Here is a 22833-nt window from a genome sequence, read left to right as displayed (position 1 = left end):
TCAAAAGCACTTAGTTGGTTGACTTAGTTCTGAGTGATAAAGTGTTTATCAGTTCTGTGGGATGGTTTATGCAGTGTGTTAACTGAGTGAGCAGACCCCCTCCCCATCAGCAGGTGTCTGTGAGGTGAAAAGGGATCTCTGTCCTCCACTGTCCCGGGCAATGAGGTGGAAAATGAGGGGCGGAGAAAACACCCCCCTCTCAAGACCGACTGGGTCGTCCATGTCTCTCCGTCCCCCTCTCTCCCTCCTTCCCTCTCTGTCTCAGTTTGAATACAGCTGCAATGTATGAATTTAGCAGGGTACTTAAACAGGCGGGCGATCTGTCACTCTGTTTCTCTTCCCCACGCCCCTCTCTCCCCTCTCTCTCTTCTGACCTGACCTCTTCTGACTCCCACAGCCAAACTCACTCTGGCTCTCATTCAAACTCAATCTGTTTTCAGTGCTAATCCAATCACTGTTTATGGATGTCTCTCTCAACAGCCATCATCCCCTCTAATTCTACAATGGTCCCAGTGTGTTGGGGTGATAATCTCTCTTGTTGTGATTGTGTTACCGCTTGGGAGGGGTTTTTATCTGGAGTGTTTGAGACCTCAGAGGAGATAAAGTCTGTGGTTTAAGTCCCAGATAAGTGTGCTCTTACTAAAGAAGAATGCCTTTTGCATTGGTTTTCCAGCAAATGTGCAGCCATGAATAACACACACAGATAACTAATGATTAAGGGTGATGGAGGAATATTTCATCAATGAAATCTCTTGACTTCGAAGAGATTCAACAAAAGGACTCAGAAATTATGCTTTGACTTTCCACAGTAAATGTTAGTAAGAAACACAAAATACATTCCAGCTAAACATTTGCATAAAACAGATACTATTTTAAAGGAAAACAACTATTACAACATATCTATTTGAAGGTCTGATTATAGTGATTGATTTAAAGCGGCAATCAGCAGTTGAAACAATAAGTGACTCCCCGCCCCTGTTTTGGTAAAAAGCTAAGGGATGGGGCTGTAGAAATGTAAAGACAGAGCTATGTATGCAATGACTGACCATCCATGATATCAATATGATAGTTTTAACCATGTTTGTTTGCATTTACTTTGTTTACAACCATTGGGATAAAACAAGCTAGTATTTTGGGTTCTGATGTGCAGATTTCCCCTTTAATCAAGAAAAATACAAGCTAACCTTAATTTATGCTTTTGTCTTATGATATTTTAAGGCTGATTCAAGAGGTGTGTAATTGTTTCATTTTCAGTGCTTCCCAAATGTCTCTGTGAAACATAAGCCCTCGTGTGTCCCTTAAACCACCTGTAGTGACTGACTTACTGTGTCAAATAGAATCTGAATTCACTAGTCGTAAGTGTGACCCCATTGTGACCGTCAGGGGAGGCCCCGAGGAGCATGCGAGAGTGTGTCTGCTGTCCAGTGAATGTGTGAAGGGTGTGTGTGTGTGTGTGTCAGAGAGAGAGAGGACCCAGCAGAAGGCCAGGGGCTGGTGTCTGACACTGATTTGTAAAGGAGACAATACGGCTCATTGACCTGCCTGCTCTACTGTCTGTTGCTCATACCTCACCCTGTCCTCCCCAGTGGATTCACTGCTCTTTAAACAGGGGGAGCAGATTGCCACAGGCTGGGGGGGAGGGGGGGTAGAGTGACGGGACACAGGTTGCTTTGACAATGAGATTCCTCAGAGAGTTCTGGGCACTAGAGAGAGAGTTTCATGCCAGAAGTTAGACATTTAGAGGCCGGAAATCTTTGTACATAGATATTAGTTCGTAGCACAATAAGTACTGTATAAGTACAAACAGGACAGGGAAAAAGATTTACAAAAGGATTTTGTAAAAATGCAACCATTCAACACAGCATAAACCCTCACGTTGCTTTTCCAATTAACCGCAATTATAATCTCTAATTTCTCTATACAGTTTATATTATTTCAAAGGGAAAGAATTTGGAACTTTCAGTTTGAGAAGATATATTTCCATCTTTTCTTTTTCCCCTTTAATATTGTCAACAAACAACCTACTCCTCATGTTATCCATTCCCATTGTCAGAGTTTGGAGATGACCTTTTCTCTCCTACCTTCTCTCCCTTTCTTCCCTTCTCTTTTTCACTGTTGGGGGCAAGCTGTTGCCCTGTCCCTGCGGGCCCCTCCCTCTCTTGTCTGCACCCTCTCTCCTCCCCTCCCTCTCTCTCCTTCTCTATTTTCTCCTTTCTCCACCTGTTGATACCATTGTTGTACAGACAGCATTGTTGTCTTTTTATTATTTTATGTCAGTCACTTTGTTACCACCCTCTTTCTCTTTCATTCCCTCTTCACCACACCCTCTCTGTCACCCTCTTTCTCTGAGGGGTATAAAACCCAGCCAGAGGAGGTTCGGGCTAAGATTCACACCAGCGCCACACAGGAACACACACATACAGAGGGGCGAGGAAATAAAAGGACATCCAACATAGCAGTGACAAGAAGAGGGTTTAATTGAGTTGGATTAGTTGCAGATTTTCAGCACACATATTGGTCCTACATTCTCTCTCCTTACACTGACAGAGTAACATTGACTTGTTGTATCCCACTTTCTGGACCGAGAGGAACACAAACCCACCTAGGTAGTTGTGTGTGGGCTGAGCTGAGGGATGTCTGTGTCTGTGTCTCTGTGGTGTGAGGAGGAAGTCCGAGGCCAGCAAGGCCAGGGAGCCCAGCAGGGCCAGGCCAGGGGCCATTCACAGCTCCGGGCCCCCTGGGACCCCAGTGTGTCTGGGCAGCGGATCATCCAGAGGCTGCTACAGGTGGAGGAGAGATATCTGCCCTCCGCCCTCTACGTCGCCCTCATTCAGAGAGAGCCGGAGCGGAGAGGAGCTCGCCAAGTGGGCTATGGAAGTATGAACTTTCATTCTCTGGATTCCATTTTCATCTCTTTTTTCCCCACATTAATGTCTTTGGTGTACTGTGATGAGGCACTAATTGATTCTCTCCTGTTGGTCTCTCTACTAGGTATGCTGTGAGCGTGGCTGTGATGAAACAGTGTTTCCCCTGTCTGTCTCTATGTTGGACTGCTTCCTGTCTGCCTCCCTGTCTCTCCCTGTCTCACCCTACTGCCTGGCTGCAGCCTGCATCCTCATCGCCTCCAAACTAACAGAGTGTGACACAATCTCTGCTGACTCTCTTTGTGCTGCAGCTGAGTACAGCTTCCTGCCCTCCAACATACGGGTAGGTCACCATTTTGATATTGAGGAGAGACTTTCAAAACTCTGTATGTGACAATATGGTGGACCTTGTGAATGCAAACCATCTCTGTATTATTATATGCATTGTATTCAGTGGGCTATGGGAACAAATTCTTATTTATGATAGGAACAGTGGGTTAACTAAAATGAAAATTGTTTTTGAACTAACCTTCCGGTTACTAGTCCAACACTAAACACATGTATAAATGAAAATGTTTTTACACATAAACACATGTATATTTATGTTCTTGCCCTTTCATCATAAGGAGATGGAACGTGTCATCCTTGCGACTCTTCGATGGGACGTTGCTGTGGTAACCGCTCAGGACTTCATTCCACATTTCCTTCCCCCTGTAGGGGAAAGGAAGGATGGAAAGACAGACACAGAGGAGTTCTTCTCCACACTGCGTCGGCATAGTGACACCCTGGTTGCCATGTGTGTCTGTGACTACCGTTTCCTGGGAGCCCCTCCATCCCTGGTTGCTGCGGCAGTGCTGAACTCTGCCCTCCGGGGTTTGGGCAAGAAGGGTCCAGGTCATCTGGGTCATATGAGTGCTACACTGGCAGAACTGTGTCAGACTGACCTGGTGAGTGCCTAGCAGTATCTCTAATATCTCTACATAAAATATCTCAACATATTGGTTGTATTACAGCCAGGAGCTGCAGTTCAACTCTATTCAATGGCAATGCTGAATGAAAGACTGATTTAGAGGTGAAAATGGACTGGAAAGAAAGGACCACAGAACTAAGTGTTTGAGTTACAGATTGGTTGTGATATGGTTAGTGTGACTGGAAGGTTGCTGGTTTTATTCCTAATCTGTGTTTATCTTTCTTCTTTGATCACAGATGGTGTTGCAGTGTTACAGTGAATTGATAGAAGCTGCCCTCAAACAACGGCTCAGAGGTGGACTCCAAGACAGTGCCATGGAGAAGGATGGAGAAATAGAGGATGAAAGAGCAGGCACTCCTACTGATATGAGAGAGATTGATTTCTAAACACTAAATTGTGTGAGACAAAGTGCAAATCAATCAAAGTCCTGCATGTAGCTCATCAGTGAAACTGATATAAACTCTTTATGACCTCAAATGCTCTACAATTTATTATCATATTTTGAAATTACTTTAATTTAATATTGTTTATTTATTCATTGTGTTTCTTGTGCCATATTTATTATTTATTTCATGACTGTGATTCTTTGTCATTATGTTGTTGATAGTATGTCCTTAATCTATTATTTATCCATTTATTTATTATGTGCAATTACATAATGTTAATTTATTTCAATTCACCATTGTTTGTGTTTGTATGACAAGGTAATTGATGAAATAATATACATAGCTATCTATTTTATTTAAATAAATACATACTTTTTACCTGTTGGAATTTGATATTTTATTTATTTTCTCTTTATATGTTATGTGTGTGATGGACAAACACCGTTATGGAAATAAAACACCCGTACAATTTAAATTAAATACAATTACCTTATTTAACTTCAAAACAATAACTGTACTTCGCATATGTGGTTGTTTTTCATAAAATCAGGAAGACGTAAAGGAAATGTACGTTTTTTTTGTATTGGAACGAGACCAAAGATGATCTATTATATTGACAAGACTGACCATTCTAACAACGGAAACATATGTCATCAACGATGGAAGGCAGGAGAAATCAGGTGAAACCATTTTAGCCAATGAGAGGGCAGATAAGGCGTGTGACCAATAGGCACAACTAAGTTGTTTTTCTCAAAGTTGCCGGAATGCCACATGAATCCACTTCTATAAGTACATTTGTAACAGCCTAAACATTACAAAACTTCTATTCGATTTCGATACCCTCCATGCAAAAAAAGGCTTATCTCACGCGGACATATTTTGGGCGCAGTAAATCCTCTCGCATCGCCTCTTTCCCCACTGACGAGACCACTGAACTACAGTTTATTAAGAACGGACGGGATGGGGACGCTGAGGTATAATAATGCCGCGTTCATGTGAAAGTCGGAACTATGAAACTCGAAACTAGCAAACTCGGAATTTACTAATTTACTAGTTCCGAATAGTAGGTGAACGCGTTATAAGAACGGACGGTACCCATACGATCGGTCACACACAGTCGCTTCTTTTTGACGTCATTTTCGGCTGCGACGCAAAATCTTTATTTTTTTTCATTTCGGAAAGCTTTTGGTGAAGGAAGTAACGTTAGCTGGCTAATACAACGGGCAAGAATTAGCCACCAATTAACAAGTAACGGTAAGCGAGAATCCCCATGTCACAACGAGTGTACATAATACTACATTTGGCCTGTTGGCGTTGCCAGATGTTTTCTAGTGGGTTTCGTGCATTTAATATGAATGGGGGATGCAAGATGGATGGAAGCCTCTCTCTCTCTCTCTCTCTCATCCGTAGCTTGCTAACGTTGGCTAGCTAGCTTGCTGTTGTTCAGAGGGCGGTAGTGTCTTTGCTGTTGCGTGTTGTTGCGCTTTCTACTGAAAATATGTATATTGTCACACGAAATCAGAGCGTAGACCATTCATTCAGCGAGGTTTCGCGCTAGCCCACAGTGCGTCACTAGCCCACAGTATCTGATGGTCAGTCTGCCAGTTCCCATATAATGTCCATGCAACAGGATACGCCTCCTGTGATGTGCCTCTGTCTGTCAGATGTCAGCCGTCAAACATCATTCAGTTGGTGTTCAGTACCAAATGACTGATAGCTGAATAATGTCTGAATATATAATTGACATAGACAGATCTTATATGTTCATACTTGCAGGAGGATGAACCTGGGTCCTGGCTGGCTGCTGCTCCTATCCATGTCTCTGGAGGTTTGGTCAGTGCCCCTTGACCGCAATGCTACCCCCCAGGAAGCACATTCTCCCCAGGAGGACAAACAGGAGGATAATGTGGTACGCCTTTGTTCTGTCTGTCGTCCGTCCATCCATCCGTTTGTGTGGTTGGTTGGTTGGTTGTTTGTCTGTCTGTATCCATCCATTTGTGATGTTTGTGTGAGTGGTTGCCCGTCTGTCTGTATCCATCCATGTGTGATGTTTGTGTGTGTGGTTGCCCGTCTGTCTGTATCCATCCATGTGTGATGTTTGTGTGAGTGGTTGCCCGTCTGTCTGTATCCATCCATTTGTGATGTTTGTGTGTGTGGTTGCCTGTCTGTCTGTATCCATCCATGTGTGTGTGGTTGCCTGTCTGTCTGTATCCATCCATGTGTGTGTGGTTGCATGTCTGTCTGTATCCATCCATGTGTGATGTTTGTGTGTGTGGTTGCCTGTCCGTTGCAGGACACAGGCCTATACTATGACCGGTATCTGTATCCATGTGTGATGTTTGTGTGTGTGTGGTTGCCTGTCCATTGCAGGACACAGGCCTATACTATGACCGGTATCTGAGAGAGGTGATTGAGGTGCTGGAGACAGATCCCCACTTCAGAGAGAAACTCCAGACTGCCAATACAGAGGACATCAAGGTCTGTTGCTCTCTCTCTCTCTCTCTCTGTTGTTTTTCTTCCCTTGTCTTATATTTTCTGACCTTAGTAGTTTTTTATTCGTTTTTCAAAGTATTAACTCACTAATTAACCCCTCACCTCCTTGTGTAGTACCTATGATGTTACACAAGTCATCTATAGTAGGGATTGGCACGGGTTATTTGAATATCTGAATGGGCGTTAGTATTCGAATACTTAATGGTCTATTTTAACAATGAAAATGCTCGGTCTAAAATGTCATAAAAGTATCTGTGACATTGCTACATAGCCTACAAGAATAGACCATTACATTAAACATTTAACATTTAACATTAACATTTTAACACAACAGTTTTATGACCGTTTTTATGCCCATAAAAAAGACGCTCCGGTAGCCTTCACACGTGTAGCTTGTTGTTATTGTTGGTCAATCAAAGCGATGTTACAGTCGGAGGCTCAATGTGTAGCAAAGGAAGTGGGAGATTTCTAATCGATGCAAATTAGAATAAAAATGACAGAAATAAGTTGGCTAAATGAGAAGGAGTAGGCTACAATGATCAACCAACAGGTAGGCTGTTGTTTCATATGAATGGAGTTGTCGTAGACAATTACGAGGTGTGCCTCAAAATAGCCTTAATTAGCCTTTCTACTTTAGCTAGCTAGCTGACTAACTTATCTGGCTACTGTAGCCAGCTAGCTTCTTTACAATGATTTGGTTCAGTCAAGACCGGTACTACCAGATGGTATGATAGATAACTTGTTGCTGCCATAGGTTTTCTAACTAGCACGAGTCGGTTTATCTACTTTTTCTCTCACCCTCTGTGCCACACACACACTGGCCCCTGCTCCTCTCTCACACTTCACTTACCCTTCTGCTGAAACGCGTAGGGTACCGTTTTCTTTAAAAATGTATTTCTACAATACAGATATCTGAAAAAATCATATTTGAATAGTGAAATAATTTCAAATGCCCATCCCTAATCTATAGTGTATATACTGTATGTTGAGTATGTGTAAATTCTTTGTCTATACATTCTGTCTTATTCTGTCTATGTTCTGTTTATTGTGGCAGCATCAAGTCACTGGATCAAGTTCCTGGTACATGTAAAGTAAATGTCCTGCCGAATAAAGGTGAATCTATGTGTCTGACTGACTGTCCATCTTCTTCAGAATGGTCGTCTCAGTAAGGAGCTGGACCTTGTGGGGCACCATGTTAGAACTCGTCTGGATGAGCTGAAGAGACAGGAGGTGTCTCGCCTCAGGATGCTGCTCAAAGCCAAACTGGACAGCACCAACACACAGAGTGAGGGTTTTTAAAGGCCTGGAAGACCAAGAGATTATATATGTTTTCTCAGTCACTTGTTAAAACCCCTGTTTATCCCCAAGGTTTACAGATGGACCATGCCTCTCTGTTGAAGCAGTTTGAACACCTGGATCCACACAATCAGAACACCTTTGAGGCCAAAGACCTTGAGCTGCTCATCTCAACGGTAATGCAGTGAGCATAGAGTCCAGGCTTGTATTTGTATTCATAGAACATCTAAGAGTAGGTGCAGATCTAGGATCAGTTTAGCCTTTTCAAATAAATTTTTATGGGTACACATACACATATTTATCAGATGTTATTGCGGGTGTAGTGAAATACTTGTGATCCTAGCTCCAACAGTGCAGTAGTATCTAACAATACACAACAATACACACAAATCTAAAAGTAAAAGAAGGGAATGAAGAAATATATAAATGTTAGGACGAGTAATGTCGGAGTGGCATTGACTAAAATACCATAGAATAGAATATCTGCATATGAGATGAGTAAAGCAGTATGTAAACATTATTAAAGTGACTAGTGTTCCATTATTAAAGTGGCCAGTGATTCTATGTATATAGGGCAGCAGCCGCTAAGGTGCAGGGTTGAGTAACCGGGTGGTAGCTGGCTAGTGATGGCTATTTAACAGTCTGATGGCCTTGAGATAGAAGTCAGTCTCAGGCCCAGCTTTGATGCACCTGTACTGACCCCGCCTTCTGGATGATAGCAGGGTGAACAGGCAGTGGCTCAGGTGGTTGATGTCCTTTTTGGCCTTCCTGTGACATCGGGTGCTGTAGGTGTCCTGGAGGGCAGGCAGTGTGCCCCCGGTGATGCGTTGTGCAGACCGCACCACCCTCTGAAGAGCCCTGCGGTTGCGGGCGGAGAAGTTGCCATACCAGGGGGGTGAAACAGCCCGACAGGATGCTCTCAATTGTCCATCTGTAAAAGTTTGAGTGTCTTAGGGGCCAAGCTGAATTTCTTTAGCCTCCTGAGGTTGAAGAGCAGTTGTTGCTCCTCCTTCACCACACTGTGTGGATGGCTCATTTCAGATTGTCAGTGATGTGTTCGCCGAGGAACTTGATGGTACTATGGTGTTGAAAGCATTCTTCTGTAGGTATTCCTCTTGTCCAGATGGGATAGGGCAGTGCGATGGCGATTGCATCATCTGGGATCTATTGGGGTGATATGTCAATTGAAGTGGGTCTAGGGTGTCAGGTAGCGGTGATATTATCCTTAACTAGCCTCTCAAAGCACTTCATGATGACAGAAGTGAGTGCTACGGGGAAATAGTAATTTAGTTCAGTTACCTTTGCTTTCTTGGGTACAGGAACAATGGTGGACATCTTGAAGGAAGTGGGGTCAGCAGACTGGGATAGGGAGAGATGGAATATGTCTGTAAACACTCCAGACAGCTGGTCTGCACATGCTCTGAGGACGCTTCTAGGGATGCCTCCTGGGCTGGCATTCTTGCAAGGGTTACCACGCTTAAATGTCTTACTCACATCAGCCACAGAGAATGAGAGCCTACAGTCCTTGAAAGCCGGGCCATGTTGGTGGCATTGTTATCCTCAAAGCGGACAAAGAAGGTGTTTAGTTTGTCCGGGGCAAGACGTCAGTGTCTGTGACGTGGCTGGTTTTCCCTTTGTAATCTGTGATTGTCTGTAGACCCTGCCACATATGTCTCCTGAGCCATTGAATTGTGACTCCACTTTGTCTCTGTACTGACGTTTTGCCTGTTTGATTGCCTTACGGAGAAAATAACTACACTGTTTGTATTCGACTATATTCCCAGTCACCTTGCCATGGTTAAATGCAGTGGTTCGCGCTTTCAGTTTTGTGCGACTAATGCCATCTATCCACGGTTTCTGGTTTGGGTAGGTTTTAATAGTCAGTGGGAATAACATCCTCTATACACTTCCTGTTGAATTCAGTCACCATGTCTTTGTATACGTCAATGTTATTCTGAGGTTAGCCAGAACATATCCCAGTCCGCTTGAACAAAACAATCTTGAAGCATGGATTCCGATTGGTCAGACCAGCGTTGACTAGACCTTAGCACGGGTACTTCCTGTTTGAGTCTGCCTATAGGAAGGGAGGAGCAAAATGCAGTCGTGATCTTATTTGCCGAAGGGAGGGTGGGGGAGGGCCTTGTAGGCATTTCGAAAGAGTTGCAGTGGTTGAGTGTTTTATCAGAGCGAGTACTACAGTCAATGTCTTGATAGAACTTCAGTAGCGTTTTCCTCAAATTTGCGTTGTTAAAATCCCCAGCTACAATAAATGTAGTCTCAGGATATGTGGTTTCCAGTTTGCATAAAGTCCAGTGTAGTTCCTTGAGGGCTGTCGTGGTATTGGCTTGAGGGGGAATATACATGGCTGTCACTGAACCGGAGAGAATTCTCTTGGGAGGTAAACGGTCGGCATTTGAATTTGAGGTATTCTAGGTCGGGTGAACAAAAGGACTTGAGTTCCTGTATGTTATCACAATCACACCATGAGTAGTTAATCATGAAACATACACCACCACCCTTCTTCCCTGGGAGTTCTTTATTCCTGTCTGCGCAATGTACTGAGAACCCAGCTGGCTGTATGGACGGGGACAGTATATCCCAAGAGAGCCATGATTCTGTGAAACAGAGTATGTTACAGTCCCTGATGACTCTCTGGAGGGGGATCCTTGCCCTGAGCTCATCTACTTTATTGTCCAGAGACTGAATATTAGTGAGTAATATCTTGGAAGCGGTGGAGGGTGTGCAAGCCTCCTGAGTATTCGGGAAAGTCGTATTCCTGGTCGTAATGTTGGTGATTTACCGCCTCTCTCGATTTCCAAAAGTTATTTCCGGCTGTATGTAATAATACAAAAAATGTTCTGGGCTAATAATGTAAGAAATAACACAAAAAAACTAAATACGGCAAAGTTGCTTAAGCGCTAGAAGCAGATCTGCCAAGTTTGTCTGTCGGCGCCATCTTTTATCATAATTAATGCTATTATATTGGGTGCTAATCCTAGATCAGTATTCCTACTCCAGAATGCGTTATGAATACGGGCCCTGATTCTTATCTACTTGTATCATAACACTGGTGTTGATGTACTTCATTATCCCCTCGTCCTTGTCCTCTGCCTCCCTGCTAGGCCAATGTACTTCAGTATCCCCCTCATCCTTGTCCTCTGCCTCCCTGGTAGGCCGATGTACATCAGTTTCCCCCTTGTCCTCTGTCTCCCTGCTAGGCCAATGTACAGTACCAGTCAAAAGTTTGGACACACTTACTCATTCAATGGTTTTTCTTTATTTTCTACTATTTTCTACTATTTTCTACATTGTAGAATAACAGTGAAGACATCAAGACTATAAAATAGCACATATGGAATCATGTAGTCACCAAAAAACTATTAAACAAATCAAAATATTTTAGATTCTTCAAAGTAGCCACCATTTTCCTTGATGACAGCTTTGCACACTCTTGGCATTCTCTCAACCAGCTTCATGAGGAATGGTTTTCCAACAGTCTTGAAGGAGTTCCCACATATGCTGAGCATTTGTTGGCTGCTTTCCCTTCACTCTATGGTCCAACTCATCCCAAACCATCTCAATTGGGTTGAGGTCAGGTGATTGTGGAGGCCAGGTCATCTGATGCAGCATTCCATCACTCCTTCTTGGTCAAATAGCCCTTACACAGCCTGGAGGTGTGTTTCGGGTCATTGTCCTGTTGAAAAACAAATGATAGTCCCACTAAGCGCAGACCAAATGGGAGGGCATATCGCTGCAGAATGCTGTGCTAGCCATGCTGGTTATAAGTGTGCCTTGAATTCTAAATAAATCACAGACTGTGTCACCAGCAATGCACCATCACACCACCTCCTCCATGCTTCACAGTGGGAACCACACATGCAGAGATCTACTGTTCACCTACTCTGGGTCTCACGAAGACATGGCGGTTGGAACCAAAAATCTAGAATTTGTACTCATCAGACCAAAGGACAGATTTCTACCGGTCTAAAGTCCATTGCTCATGTTTCTTGGCCCAAGCAAGTCTCTTCTTTTTGGTGTCCTTTGGTAGTGGTTCCTTTGCAGCAATTCGACCATTTATGCCTATGTCTTCCTTTCCTGTGGCGGTCCTCATGAGAGCCAGTTTCATCATAGACCTTGATGGTTTTTCCGACTGCACTTGAAGAAACGTTCATAGTTCTTGAAATGTTCCAGATTGACTGACCTTAATGTCTTAAGGTAATGATGGACTGTTGTTTTCTCTTTGCTCAAATGCATTAAGAAAGAAAGAAAGAAATTCCACAAATTAACTTTTAACAAGGCACACCAGTTAATTGAAATGCATTCCAGGTGACTACCTCATGAAGCTGGTTGAGAGAATGCCAAGAGTGTGCAAAGCTGTCATCAAGGCAAAGGGTGGCTACTTTGAAAAATCTCAAATACATTTTGATTTGTTTATCACTTTGTGGTCACTACATGATTCCATATGTGTTATTTCATAGTTTGTCTTCACTATTATTGTACATTGTAGAAATAAATTAAGGAGTAGGTGTATCCAAAATTTTGATTGGTACTGTACATCAGTATCTCCCTCATCCTTGTCCGCTGTCTCCCTGCTAGGCCACTAAAGACCTAGAGAACTACGATGCAGAGAGACATGATGAGTTCAAACGCTATGAGATGCTGAAGGAGCACGAGAGACGGGAGTACCTCAAGGGTCTGGACCAGGAGAAGAGAGAGAAGGAGGAGAAGAGGATGGAGGAGCTGAAGGATAAACACCGCAAGCACCCCAAGGTCAACGCTCCGGTGAGAGAGAAAGACGGAGAGAGCGAGTAAGATGGAGGGAATGCTTTTTGTATGCGAGACCAGTAGAATGGAATCTCATCTCTTTTCTCTCTCCCTCTCCTTTCTATCTCTCGCACAGGGCAGTGTAGCTCAACTGCGTGAGGTATGGGAGGAGACTGATGGACTGGACCCAACAGAGTTTAACCCAAAGACCTTCTTCAAACTGCATGGTCAGTTAAGCTGCACTCTACTATTACATGATGATGAAGTTTGTATGTGTTCAAATAATGTTTATTTTCCTCCTGTAGATGCGAATGGAGATGGTGTTTTAGATGAGCAGGAACTAGAGGCCCTCTTTGCCAAAGAGGTAACGCACATTCCCCTCGTGTGTGTGTGTGTGTCCGTGTGGTATAGTAACAGCTCTCTCCTGCCCTCTACCACCAGCTGGAGAAGGTCTACGACCCAAAGAATGAGGAGGATGATATGATGGAGATGGAGGAAGAGAGGCTGAGGATGAGGGAGCATGTCATGAAGAACGTTAGTATTGTTTGGATTTCTGTCCTCTGTTTTAACCCTCCATTCCTGTTTTTCCTTGTTTCTGTGTCTTTATCCCTCTCTCCTCTCTCTCTCTGTTCACCTCTCATCCTTTCACTCTGTCTGTTTAGCTCTCATCCGTTCACTCTCTGTTCACCTCTCATCCGTTCACTGTCTGTCTGTTCACCTCTCATCCGTTCACTCTCTGTCTGTTATCTATTACTTTTTTCTGTTTTGACAGGTGGACATCAATCAAGATCGACTCGTCAGCCTGGAAGAGTTCCTTAAATCAACAGACAAGAAAGAGTTCAATAACCCTAAAGAATGGGATGTAAGTGAGTGAGAGACGTTGGGTCATTTTATAGTTTGTGTGTTGAGTCATGTCAGACTCATCTTCCCCATCCCTCCAGACTTTAGATGACACCAAGCCAGTGTTTACAGAGGCTGAGCTCCAGCGGTTTGAGGCGGAACTGCACCAAGGAGGAGGAGCTGGGTAGAGGGCGGAGTCTCTTCGTCAGGAGCAGGATCTGCTGAAGGAGAGGGGCAAGGCCCTGGAGGCCCAGAGACGAGAGTACCAACAGGTAGACAACCACCACTTACTCTGCACAGTGGTATGGAGGATAGCCAAATACTGCAGAATAAGCCATACTGTCACTATAGCGATTATATCTTCAATGAAATATGAAACTATGAGTTTATATGATGAAATGTTTGTCTGATTCTGTCAGGCAGTGCTAGAGATGTCTCAGAGGAAGGAGAAACAGGCAGTGGAGGGGCAGCCTCCTACGGGTCCTAACGGAGAACTACAGTTCCACCAAGAGATGCAGAAACTGGAAGATCAAGGTAAACGGGATAGACAAGATAAAAAGGGCAGGGATGGAGTGAGTTGGGGACATTTTTGCTTTTGTCTCCTCTGAGGGGTTCTTTCAGTAATGGAATGTTCTCTCTGGCGCTCTCATTCAGGTGCTAAAGCTCCTGTTGAACAAGAAGTCCAAGAGGCCCAGAATAACCTGCCTGCAGAACCACCACAGAACCTGCCCATACACACCTAATGCAGCACCCTGATACACATAGGGTTGCAATGGGAGGGTATATTACTGGAAACTTTCTAAGTTTACCAGTAAACTACCAGAATTTTTGTAACTTTCAAGGAATATATGGAATTTTATCAGATGACATCTAGTGTCTTTTTTTGGTACTTCAGATTATCACAGGTGTTTGTGAGCATGGTTACATGCGTACCATAATTAGATTTTGTTTAAAACATTTACATGCTTTGCAAGAAGAACAATTTCCCTAATAATCCTGTTTACGTCTGAAATCAGGCTACTGATGAGACTTCAGATAAATTCCAAAATCAGCCATCTAAAAAAATATTCGACCACAATGGCCAAACTTTTTTGCAAAACCTTTTTGATTCTGAGTTGGGACATATAAAGTTTGTATGTGAAAACAATTTCTAATATGCATACTTTGTTTTTCCAAATTCACGCATAAGAGGGAGTCTTGCGCTACCTGTGCTGGCGCAAATCAAATACACAGCTCGAGAATGCAGTCATTTGAAAGATTGCCTAGAAAACCAGGTGTTTTAATCGGTGAATGTTTTCTTAGATTTTGACCGTACGCCGATTCAAGATAAGCAGAGTAAGGTGTTCACGTGACTATTTCCATGCTTGGCCTACTGCCATAATCAGTTTAATATCAAATTATTAGTGTGCATGTAAACATACTCATGAATTATCTCTGGCCCTCTGTGTGGCCTTATCAGATGTAAAATCTATACAATAATTAAATGAGATGACAAAGCTGTAAAAGATCCTAAATATAAACCATCAACGTAGTGAATGTCATTGATGTTTAATATAAGGGTTTCAGAATAAAATACCCTTTGTTTATTTTACACACACTTTTTTATTTTACTATGTCAATATGTCTTTGTTGTAAATATTTGGGGTCAAACTGGTGGCAGTTGTGAAAAATACCATAGTTTGAAAAGTTTGTGGAGTGAATTGAAAACAATGCAATTGTTGATTAGATGCTTTTCCAAAATTATTTAGGTTATTTTTCTCTTGACCCATATAGTCTATCCACTAGAAACTCATGGACATTATGGTCACAGATGTAAAAAAATAATTTAATATATATATGAATAACGTTTTTTTAGTTCAAGTATAAATCACCAAAGTTACCATAGATTACCTGTTATTTACCAAAATTACAGAGGATTCCAGTAACTTTGGTAAAATAGTGGTAGCTGTGCAACCCTAAATACACACACGCTCTCGCAGGAACACATCTCTTTCACTGACACACATATCCAGATGGGTACAGCAGATGACATCATACAGCACAAGCGCACAACCCCAGTCAGTCAAGCACATCGTATCGTCCCCTGGCACAGTCCCGGTGTTCACCTATCTCTGTGGTTTACATTTGATCTCAATAAATTATTAAACTCACTGGACCTAGCCTTCTTCATTTTTAAATTCTCTGTCTATAGATATTCTGCCCTTATGTTGTCTGTATGTTGTATTCCTAGCTTACTATTTCCACTGTTTTCCCCAAATGTCAAATTTCTGATTTGTGACCGCTAACCCTTTCCCAGATGAGGTACATTGTTTGAATATTTAATTCCCAATCCCTTCTGCCTTCACACTCCTCTAGTTGACCTTTGACCTCTCCTGCCAATAACTAATTTGTCTATTGGTCACTGGGATCTTGCATGCTTCTGTACATTGTTGTTATTCCAGCCTGGTCCCTTCTGTCATCACCCTTCTTATTTTAAATGTATTTTAAACATTCTGTTGTGGTAATGAATCCCTTCAGTGTCTCTGTACTGTACTCTCTCTTTCCTCTGCTGTTGTCCAGTGGTATGGTTCCCTGGGGAGTATGTGCTGATCGTTGTTCTCTCCCATGGAATGGGTCCCCTGGCACACAGTGCATTCCTACCCTGCATTCCACTCACCCCCTGACCCCCGGTGACCTCAATGATGACCTCACTGCCCCTTCTTTCTGGGTGGCGATACAGCTGTTAACTGTCAATCACTCCGCTGCTGGTGATGTCACTGCTCAGGGATGGACATATCTGGGTGTTTAGCAACATCTGCACTGTCATTTTTCTTCAGAATGTTATATTTTTGATTCTCAGTCTGGTAGTAGGTGAGACAAGTATGTGACAACATGAAGGAGAGACAGATGGATGTAATCTCAAGTTATGAGCAACATAAGTTCTATATGTGACCATTTTGAACATCTATATGGTTGGAAAACATGCAGTACCAGAGCAACACTGCCGATGATGGTGGACACTGTTCAAACTGAGTGTCCCTCACACAGATTTATGTCTTTTTATCTATTAAGGAATCATCTTTCAGCTTTGATATTTACAGCTCCTCACCTCCATCTTGGAGTCTGGGGGGGGGGGGAAGTGACTGTTTACCAAACCAATATGCCTACAGATCAATACAATGTAATTCTGTCCAGTTCTTCACTTTAATCCTGCAGATGGGCTGTTAGACATTGTGCTGAGCTTTCACTAATAGACCTTTTTTCAGATAAAGGTAGTTTAAAAAGCACATACATTTTCCAATTCACAGTGTGTGGGTAAACTTCTCATCTGGTCTGGTGTCTTCTGAGAGGAGGCATCAGTGTCAGCCAGTCCTCTCCCTGCAACAGCAAGGTATAGGACAGAGAGTTGCCGAAACCTGTTATGTCATATGTGTCCTATCCATTGTCACTATCTGCACACTGTGGAATCTCAGAGAGCAAGTCTCTGGAATAATAACAGTATTTGTGATTTGGCATGAGTTGGACGAGGGATTTAAATGTTGATAATGGGCAGATCAAGTATCTTTTCAATAAGGCCTTTGGCCAAAGAGTGTTGGATTACGAATGTATCTTAAGGACAGAAGAGAAAGGGCATCATGGGAGACAGGGACTGAGGATCTGTTTGGCTCTCTATGAGGTCAGACTGCTGCCACCTCTGGTCTGACCCTGACCTTAGTCTGACCTGGGAGGGAGAGAGAGGGGTGTGCATGTTTTATATGATAAACTATGCAATGGACACACTTTTCTGTCTGACAATTATTGTTCTTGACATCACATCTGTACTTATCTGAAGTGGGGACCCACAGAGTTACTCAGACTATTGACACATTCATTCTACTAAAGGAAATATTATTGCCTATTTGAATGCTCTCTCTGTGCATTACAATGACATCATCCTCTAAGAGAAAATTACGTCATCCCTTCCGGGATCCTTTTTACCGCCCCAACCAATTGAGCTGAAACCAATTTCATTTTTTTCTATTGGCTCTGCCAGTTCCAGGAAACGCCTTCTCTTGCCTTCGGTTGGTTGAAGTGTAACCGATGCCCTGTGGTGATTGGTGTCACCTGCACATCTGTCTGTGCGTCAGACCATGAGAAGAATACAGAGGTGGAGATGACTAGCGGGTAATTTGGTTTTGACATTTATAGACGATTTGCATTTCTGTAGAAATACGTTCAAAATCCATGATATACACAGTTGAATTGAGAAAGATCTGAAAATAACACATTCTTTTATCATAAACCATATTTAGGCCTAAACATTTATCGACCAAACTCTGCACAACAAAACATTAAATGGTGAAATATGTTGAAGACAAAAATGAATATTTGTGATATACATAGTTTATTATGGGGGGTCACGGTCAAAAAGCCAGTATGAGCAATAGGTGAGTTTTGAGCTGTGAATGACGCAGTTCTCATACTTAGACACCAGAGGGGGAGAATGTTTCACTGTAGCCTACAATATGAGGCTGTAGAAGTTATTAGTCCTTCTCTGATTTCCATACATATTGGGTCTAACATTGAATGTGAGTGTACTTTTAATGTTTGTCAATGTAAAATGAAATCACGACTGTGCCACGACTGTGCCCTCATGAGTGTGTGTGCGCGCGCTCCCATGCATGATCAATGAATTGTATAGCCCCACGTGCGTGAGCGGGCGCGTGAGAGCTGCGAGTTTGTTTCTTTAAGACCCAGCACCTTTTTATCCGAGAGAGGGAGGGAGGGGTGGATGGAGAGAATGAGGAGAGAGATAAAGACGAGAGAGAGAACGACGGGGGTTGTCTATGGTGAGGTGTAACGTCGCTCGCGCCCAGTGCCATCGTTTACATGTGTGAGAAGGGAGTGGGGAGGGGGTTGTCTATGGTGAGGTGTCACGTCGCTCGCGCCCAGTGCCATCGTTTACATGTGTGAGAAGGGAGAGGGGAGGGGGTTGCTTGCTGGAAACTGGGTTTTCACGGCGAAACGACTTTTAACCGCGAGATGCCCGGATGGGGTAAATGGGAATCATGTATTTTTTTGCTTTCGACGATGACAAGGGTGAGATAAGATTATGAATACAACATTGGTATCTGACATTTAATTAATGTTGTGAGATGGAGCTGTGCATGATCTGCCAGCTGTTTTTGAGGATGGAGAGGGGGCGAGGCGGTGAGGCGGTGGGGTGTAACGCCTAACATTGGGTGTAACGGGATGCTTCATTGCCTACAATATAATTGGGGCATTTAAGTATAGAATAATGCATAATCGTTCATTTGTGCGTATAGCCTTTATTTCATTTGCAGAATTATTTGCATAGAGGCCATTGGAAGGAAATCGGATGGGAAGAGGCTATAGGCTACATTACATCTTCTGTTTTATTTTATTCACGTCGCTTTTCTGTTGTGACTGTGGTTTTAATTTATTAGGCCTAACATAGACCCTTCTCGCTAAATATATTTTCAGATTGTAACATACATGACAATGTGAGACAGAGGTTATTATGAGACAGAGATATATTCCCTTCTACAGACTACACATAGTCCATAATTACAATGATGACAATTTAAATTCAAATACGTTATGATTCTGCCCCGCATAAATACATGTCTGTCTGTCTATCTCTGTAGACTATTAAGGGATACATCCGGCTCGTTTATTTTACCCATGATCCCCCTACTGAACGAGATGGCCAGGCTAAGGCTACAGCGTAACCCTCCATGACTCTCATTTCCGTGTATAACGCGCATCCATGATTAGCATTATGACTAATCGGCTGTATGGATAAGAGCAGAGACCGATGGATACATAGCTTCAGACAGACGTGTGCAACGGAGTAGGTTGCCGTGGATGCTGGACAGACGTAATGCAATAGGCTCCAACTATGTATTCTCCTGATAAGTCGTTGTGGTGGAACAGAGATAGGTGTGTGTGTGTGTTTGATGTCCAATGAATGTGTGAAGTGTGTGTGAGAGAGAGAGATGAGAGAGAGGTTGATTAGACATGCGTGTGGAGGATTTTTTTTTTCATCAAGTCAAATGCTTTCACTGTGCAATACATAGGCTACTGTAGGTGTCTTAATTGTCTGGTCTGCTCTGTAAACAGCTGCTTCCAACTGGCTATGACAGATTTGATTTAGTCATTATCATCTGGTTTTGTGTCTGTGCTGGCCACCCAATCATCTCACCTGGTCCACCCACATCTCAGAAAAGGGGTTCTCCACTACCTCCTCTTCCGGCCTGGATTGTCTTTATGATGTTGGTTACTAACAAACTGTTCTCTAAAATCTGTTGCATTATTAGTAGAGGTTGACCGATTATGATTTTTCAATGCCGATACCGATTATTGGAGGGCCAAAAAAAGCCTATACCGATTAATCTGCCAATTTTTTACATGTATTTGTAATAATGACAATTACAACAATACTGAATGAACACTTATTTTAACTTAATATAATACATCAATAATATCAATTAAGCCTCAAATAAATAATGAAACATGTTCAATTTGGTTTAAATAATGCAAAAACAAAGTGTTGGAGAAGAAAGTAAAAGTGAAATATGTGCCATGTAAGAAAGCTAACATTTAAGTTCCTTGCTCAGAACATGAGAACATATGAAAGCTGGTGGTTCCTTTTAACATGAGTCTTCAATTTTCCCAGGTAAGAAGTCTTAGGTTGTAGTTATTATAGGAATTATAGGACTATTTCTCTCTATACCATTTGCATTTCATTAACCTTTGACTATTGGATGTTCTTATAGGCACTTTAGTATTGCCAGTGTAACAGTATAGCTTCCGTCCCTCTCCTCGCTCCTCCCTGGGCTTGAACCAGGAACACAACGACAACAGCCACCCTCGAAGCAGTGTTACCCATGCAGAGCAAGGGGAACAACCATTCCAAGTCTCAGAGCGTGTGATGTTTGAAACGCTATTAGTTCGCACCCAGCTAACTAGCTAGCCATTTCACATCGGTTACACCAGCCTAACCGCGGGAGTTGATAGGCTTGAAGTCATAAACAGCGCAATGCTTGAGGCACAACGAAGAGCTGCTTGCAAAACGCACGAAAGTGCTGTTTGAATGAATGTCTACGAGCCTGCTGCTGCCTACCACCGCTCAGTCAGACTGCTCAATGCAATCATATACTTAATTATAACATAATAACACACAGAAATACAAGCCTTAGGTCATTAATATGGTCGAATCCGGAAACTATCGTCTCAAAAACAAAACGTTTATTCTTTCAGTGAAGTACGGAACCGTTCCGTATTTTATATAAGGGGTGGCATCCATTAGTCTAAATATTCCTGTTACATTGCACAACCTTCAATGTTATGTCATAATTATGTAAAATTCTGGCAAATTAGTTTGCCCAAACTGTTGCATATACACTGACTCTGCGTGCAATGAACGCAAGAGAAGTGACACAATTTCCCCTGGTTAATATTGCCTGCTAACCTGGATTTCTTTTAGCTAAATATGCAGGTTTAAAAATATACTTCTGTGTATTGATTTTAAGAAAGGCATTGATGTTCATGGTTAGGTACACATTGGAGCAACGATACGCACCGCATCGATTATTTGCAACGCAGGACACGCTAGATAAACTAGTAATATCATCAACCATGTGTAGTTAACTAGTGATTATGATTGATTGATTGTTTTATAAGATAAGTTTCATGCTAGCTAGCAACTTACCTTGGCTTACTGCATTCGCATAACAGGCAGGCTCTCTCTTGGAGTGCAATGAGAGGCAGGTGGTTAGAGCGTTGGACTAGTTAACTGTAAGTTTGCAAGATTGAATCCCCGAGCTGACAAGATGAAAATCTGTTGTTCTGCCCCTGAACGAGGCAGTTAACCCACTGTTCCTAGGCCGTCATTGAAAATAAAATGTGTTCTTAACTGACTTGCCTAGTTAAATAAAGATTAAATAAAGGTGTAAAAAAAAATACAGATTTTCGATTGTTATGAAAACTTGAAATCGGCCCTAATTTCTCGGCCATTCCGATTAATCGGTCAACCTCTAATTATGAGATCCAAGGATGAGGCTCTTTCAACTTGTCAATTACAATTATATAAGTTGATTGAGAGCCTTGAGAGTTTAATGGAAAAACACTAATCTCTCTCTTCCTTTCCCCTGTTTCTCTCTCTTCCTTTCCCCTGTTTCTCTCTTCCTTTCCCCTGTTTCTCTCTTTCCTTTCCCCTGTTTCTCTCTTCCTTTCCCCTGTTTCTCTCTTCCTTTCCCCCCCTGTTTCTCTCTTCCTTTTCTCCTTCCTTTCCCCTGTTTCTCTCTCTTCCTTTCCCCTGTTTCTCTCTCTTTTCCCCTGTTTCTCTCTTCCTTTCCCCTGTTTCTCTCTCTTCCTTTCCCCCTGTTTCTCTCTCCCCTCCTTTCCCCCCTGTTTCTCTCTTCCTTTCCCCTGTTTCTCTCTTCCTTTCCCCTGTTTCTCTCTCCTTCCTTTCCCCTGTTTCTCTCTTTCCTTTCCCCTTTTTTCCTCTTCCTTTCCCCTGTTTCTCTCTTCCTTTCCCCTTTTCCTTCTTTTCTTTTCTTTCCCCTGTTTCTCTCTTCCTTTCCCCTGTTTCTCTCTTCCTTTCCCCTGTTTCTCTCCCCTTCCTTTCCCCTGTTTCCCCTCTCTCTTCCTTTCCCCTGTTTCTCTCTTCCTTTCCCCTGTTTCTCTCTTCCTTTCCCCTGTTTCTCTTTTTCCTTTCCCCTGTTTCTCTCTCTTCCTTTCCCCTGTTTCTCTCTTCCTTTCCCCTGTTTCTCTCTTCCTTTCCCCTGTTTCTCTCTTCCTTTCCCCTGTTTCTCTCTTTCCTTTCCCCTGTTTCTCTCTTTCCTTTCCTTTTCCCCTGTTTCTCTCTCTTCCTTTCCCCTGTTTCTCTCTTTCCTTTTCCCCCTGTTTCTCTCTTCCCTTTCCCCTGTTTCTCTCTTCTTCCTTTCCCCCCTGTTTCTCTCTTCCTTTCCCCTGTTTCTCTCTCTTCCTTTCCCCTGTTTCTCTCTTTTCCTTTTCCCTGTTTCTCTTCCTTTCCCCTGTTTCTCTCTCTTCCTTTCCCCTGTTTCTCTCTCTTCCTTTCCCCTGTTTCTCTCTTCCTTTCCCCTGTTTCTCTCTTTCCTTTCCCCTGTTTCTCTCTTCCTTTCCCCTGTTTCTCTCTTTCCTTTCCCCTGTTTCTCTCTCTTCCTTTCCCCTGTTTCTCTCTTTTCCCCTGTTTCCTTTCCCCCTGTTTCTCTCT

General features: G+C 42.8%; 3 protein-coding genes across 3 annotated transcripts in view; all 3 read left to right on the top strand.

Moving 5' to 3' along the window:
• The first annotated feature begins 2633 nt into the window (after positions 1-2633).
• ccndx (cyclin Dx) lies at positions 2634-4299 on the top strand. Its single transcript, XM_024433987.2, is given in 6 exon segments — positions 2634-2669; positions 2700-2848; positions 2850-2877; positions 2992-3207; positions 3491-3811; positions 4071-4299. Coding segments are annotated over 6 exon segments (900 nt in total). The 3' UTR covers positions 4221-4299.
• A 754-nt stretch (positions 4300-5053) lies between these two features.
• Positions 5054-15763, top strand: nucb1 (nucleobindin 1). Its single transcript, XM_042315509.1, is given in 13 exon segments — positions 5054-5474; positions 5997-6129; positions 6591-6698; positions 7866-7998; positions 8082-8185; positions 12606-12791; positions 12910-13000; positions 13079-13137; positions 13215-13307; positions 13546-13635; positions 13715-13885; positions 14033-14147; positions 14268-15763. Coding segments are annotated over 12 exon segments (1368 nt in total). The 5' UTR covers positions 5054-5474; positions 5997-6000; the 3' UTR covers positions 14357-15763.
• A 2625-nt stretch (positions 15764-18388) lies between these two features.
• The window catches only part of ppfia3 (PTPRF interacting protein alpha 3), a 49786-nt gene continuing 45341 nt past the window's right edge, over positions 18389-22833 (top strand). The window contains exon 1 of the mRNA XM_042315511.1: positions 18389-18671. The gene's annotated coding sequence lies outside the window, so the exon portion shown is untranslated. The remainder of the gene's footprint in view (positions 18672-22833) is intronic.

The sequence above is a fragment of the Oncorhynchus tshawytscha genome, unplaced genomic scaffold, assembly GCF_018296145.1.
Source record: "Oncorhynchus tshawytscha isolate Ot180627B unplaced genomic scaffold, Otsh_v2.0 Un_contig_2225_pilon_pilon, whole genome shotgun sequence".
Lineage (NCBI taxonomy): Eukaryota > Metazoa > Chordata > Actinopteri > Salmoniformes > Salmonidae > Oncorhynchus > Oncorhynchus tshawytscha.
Note: the sequence above shows the minus strand (reverse complement) of the source record. Positions and strands in the feature narration are given on the sequence as shown.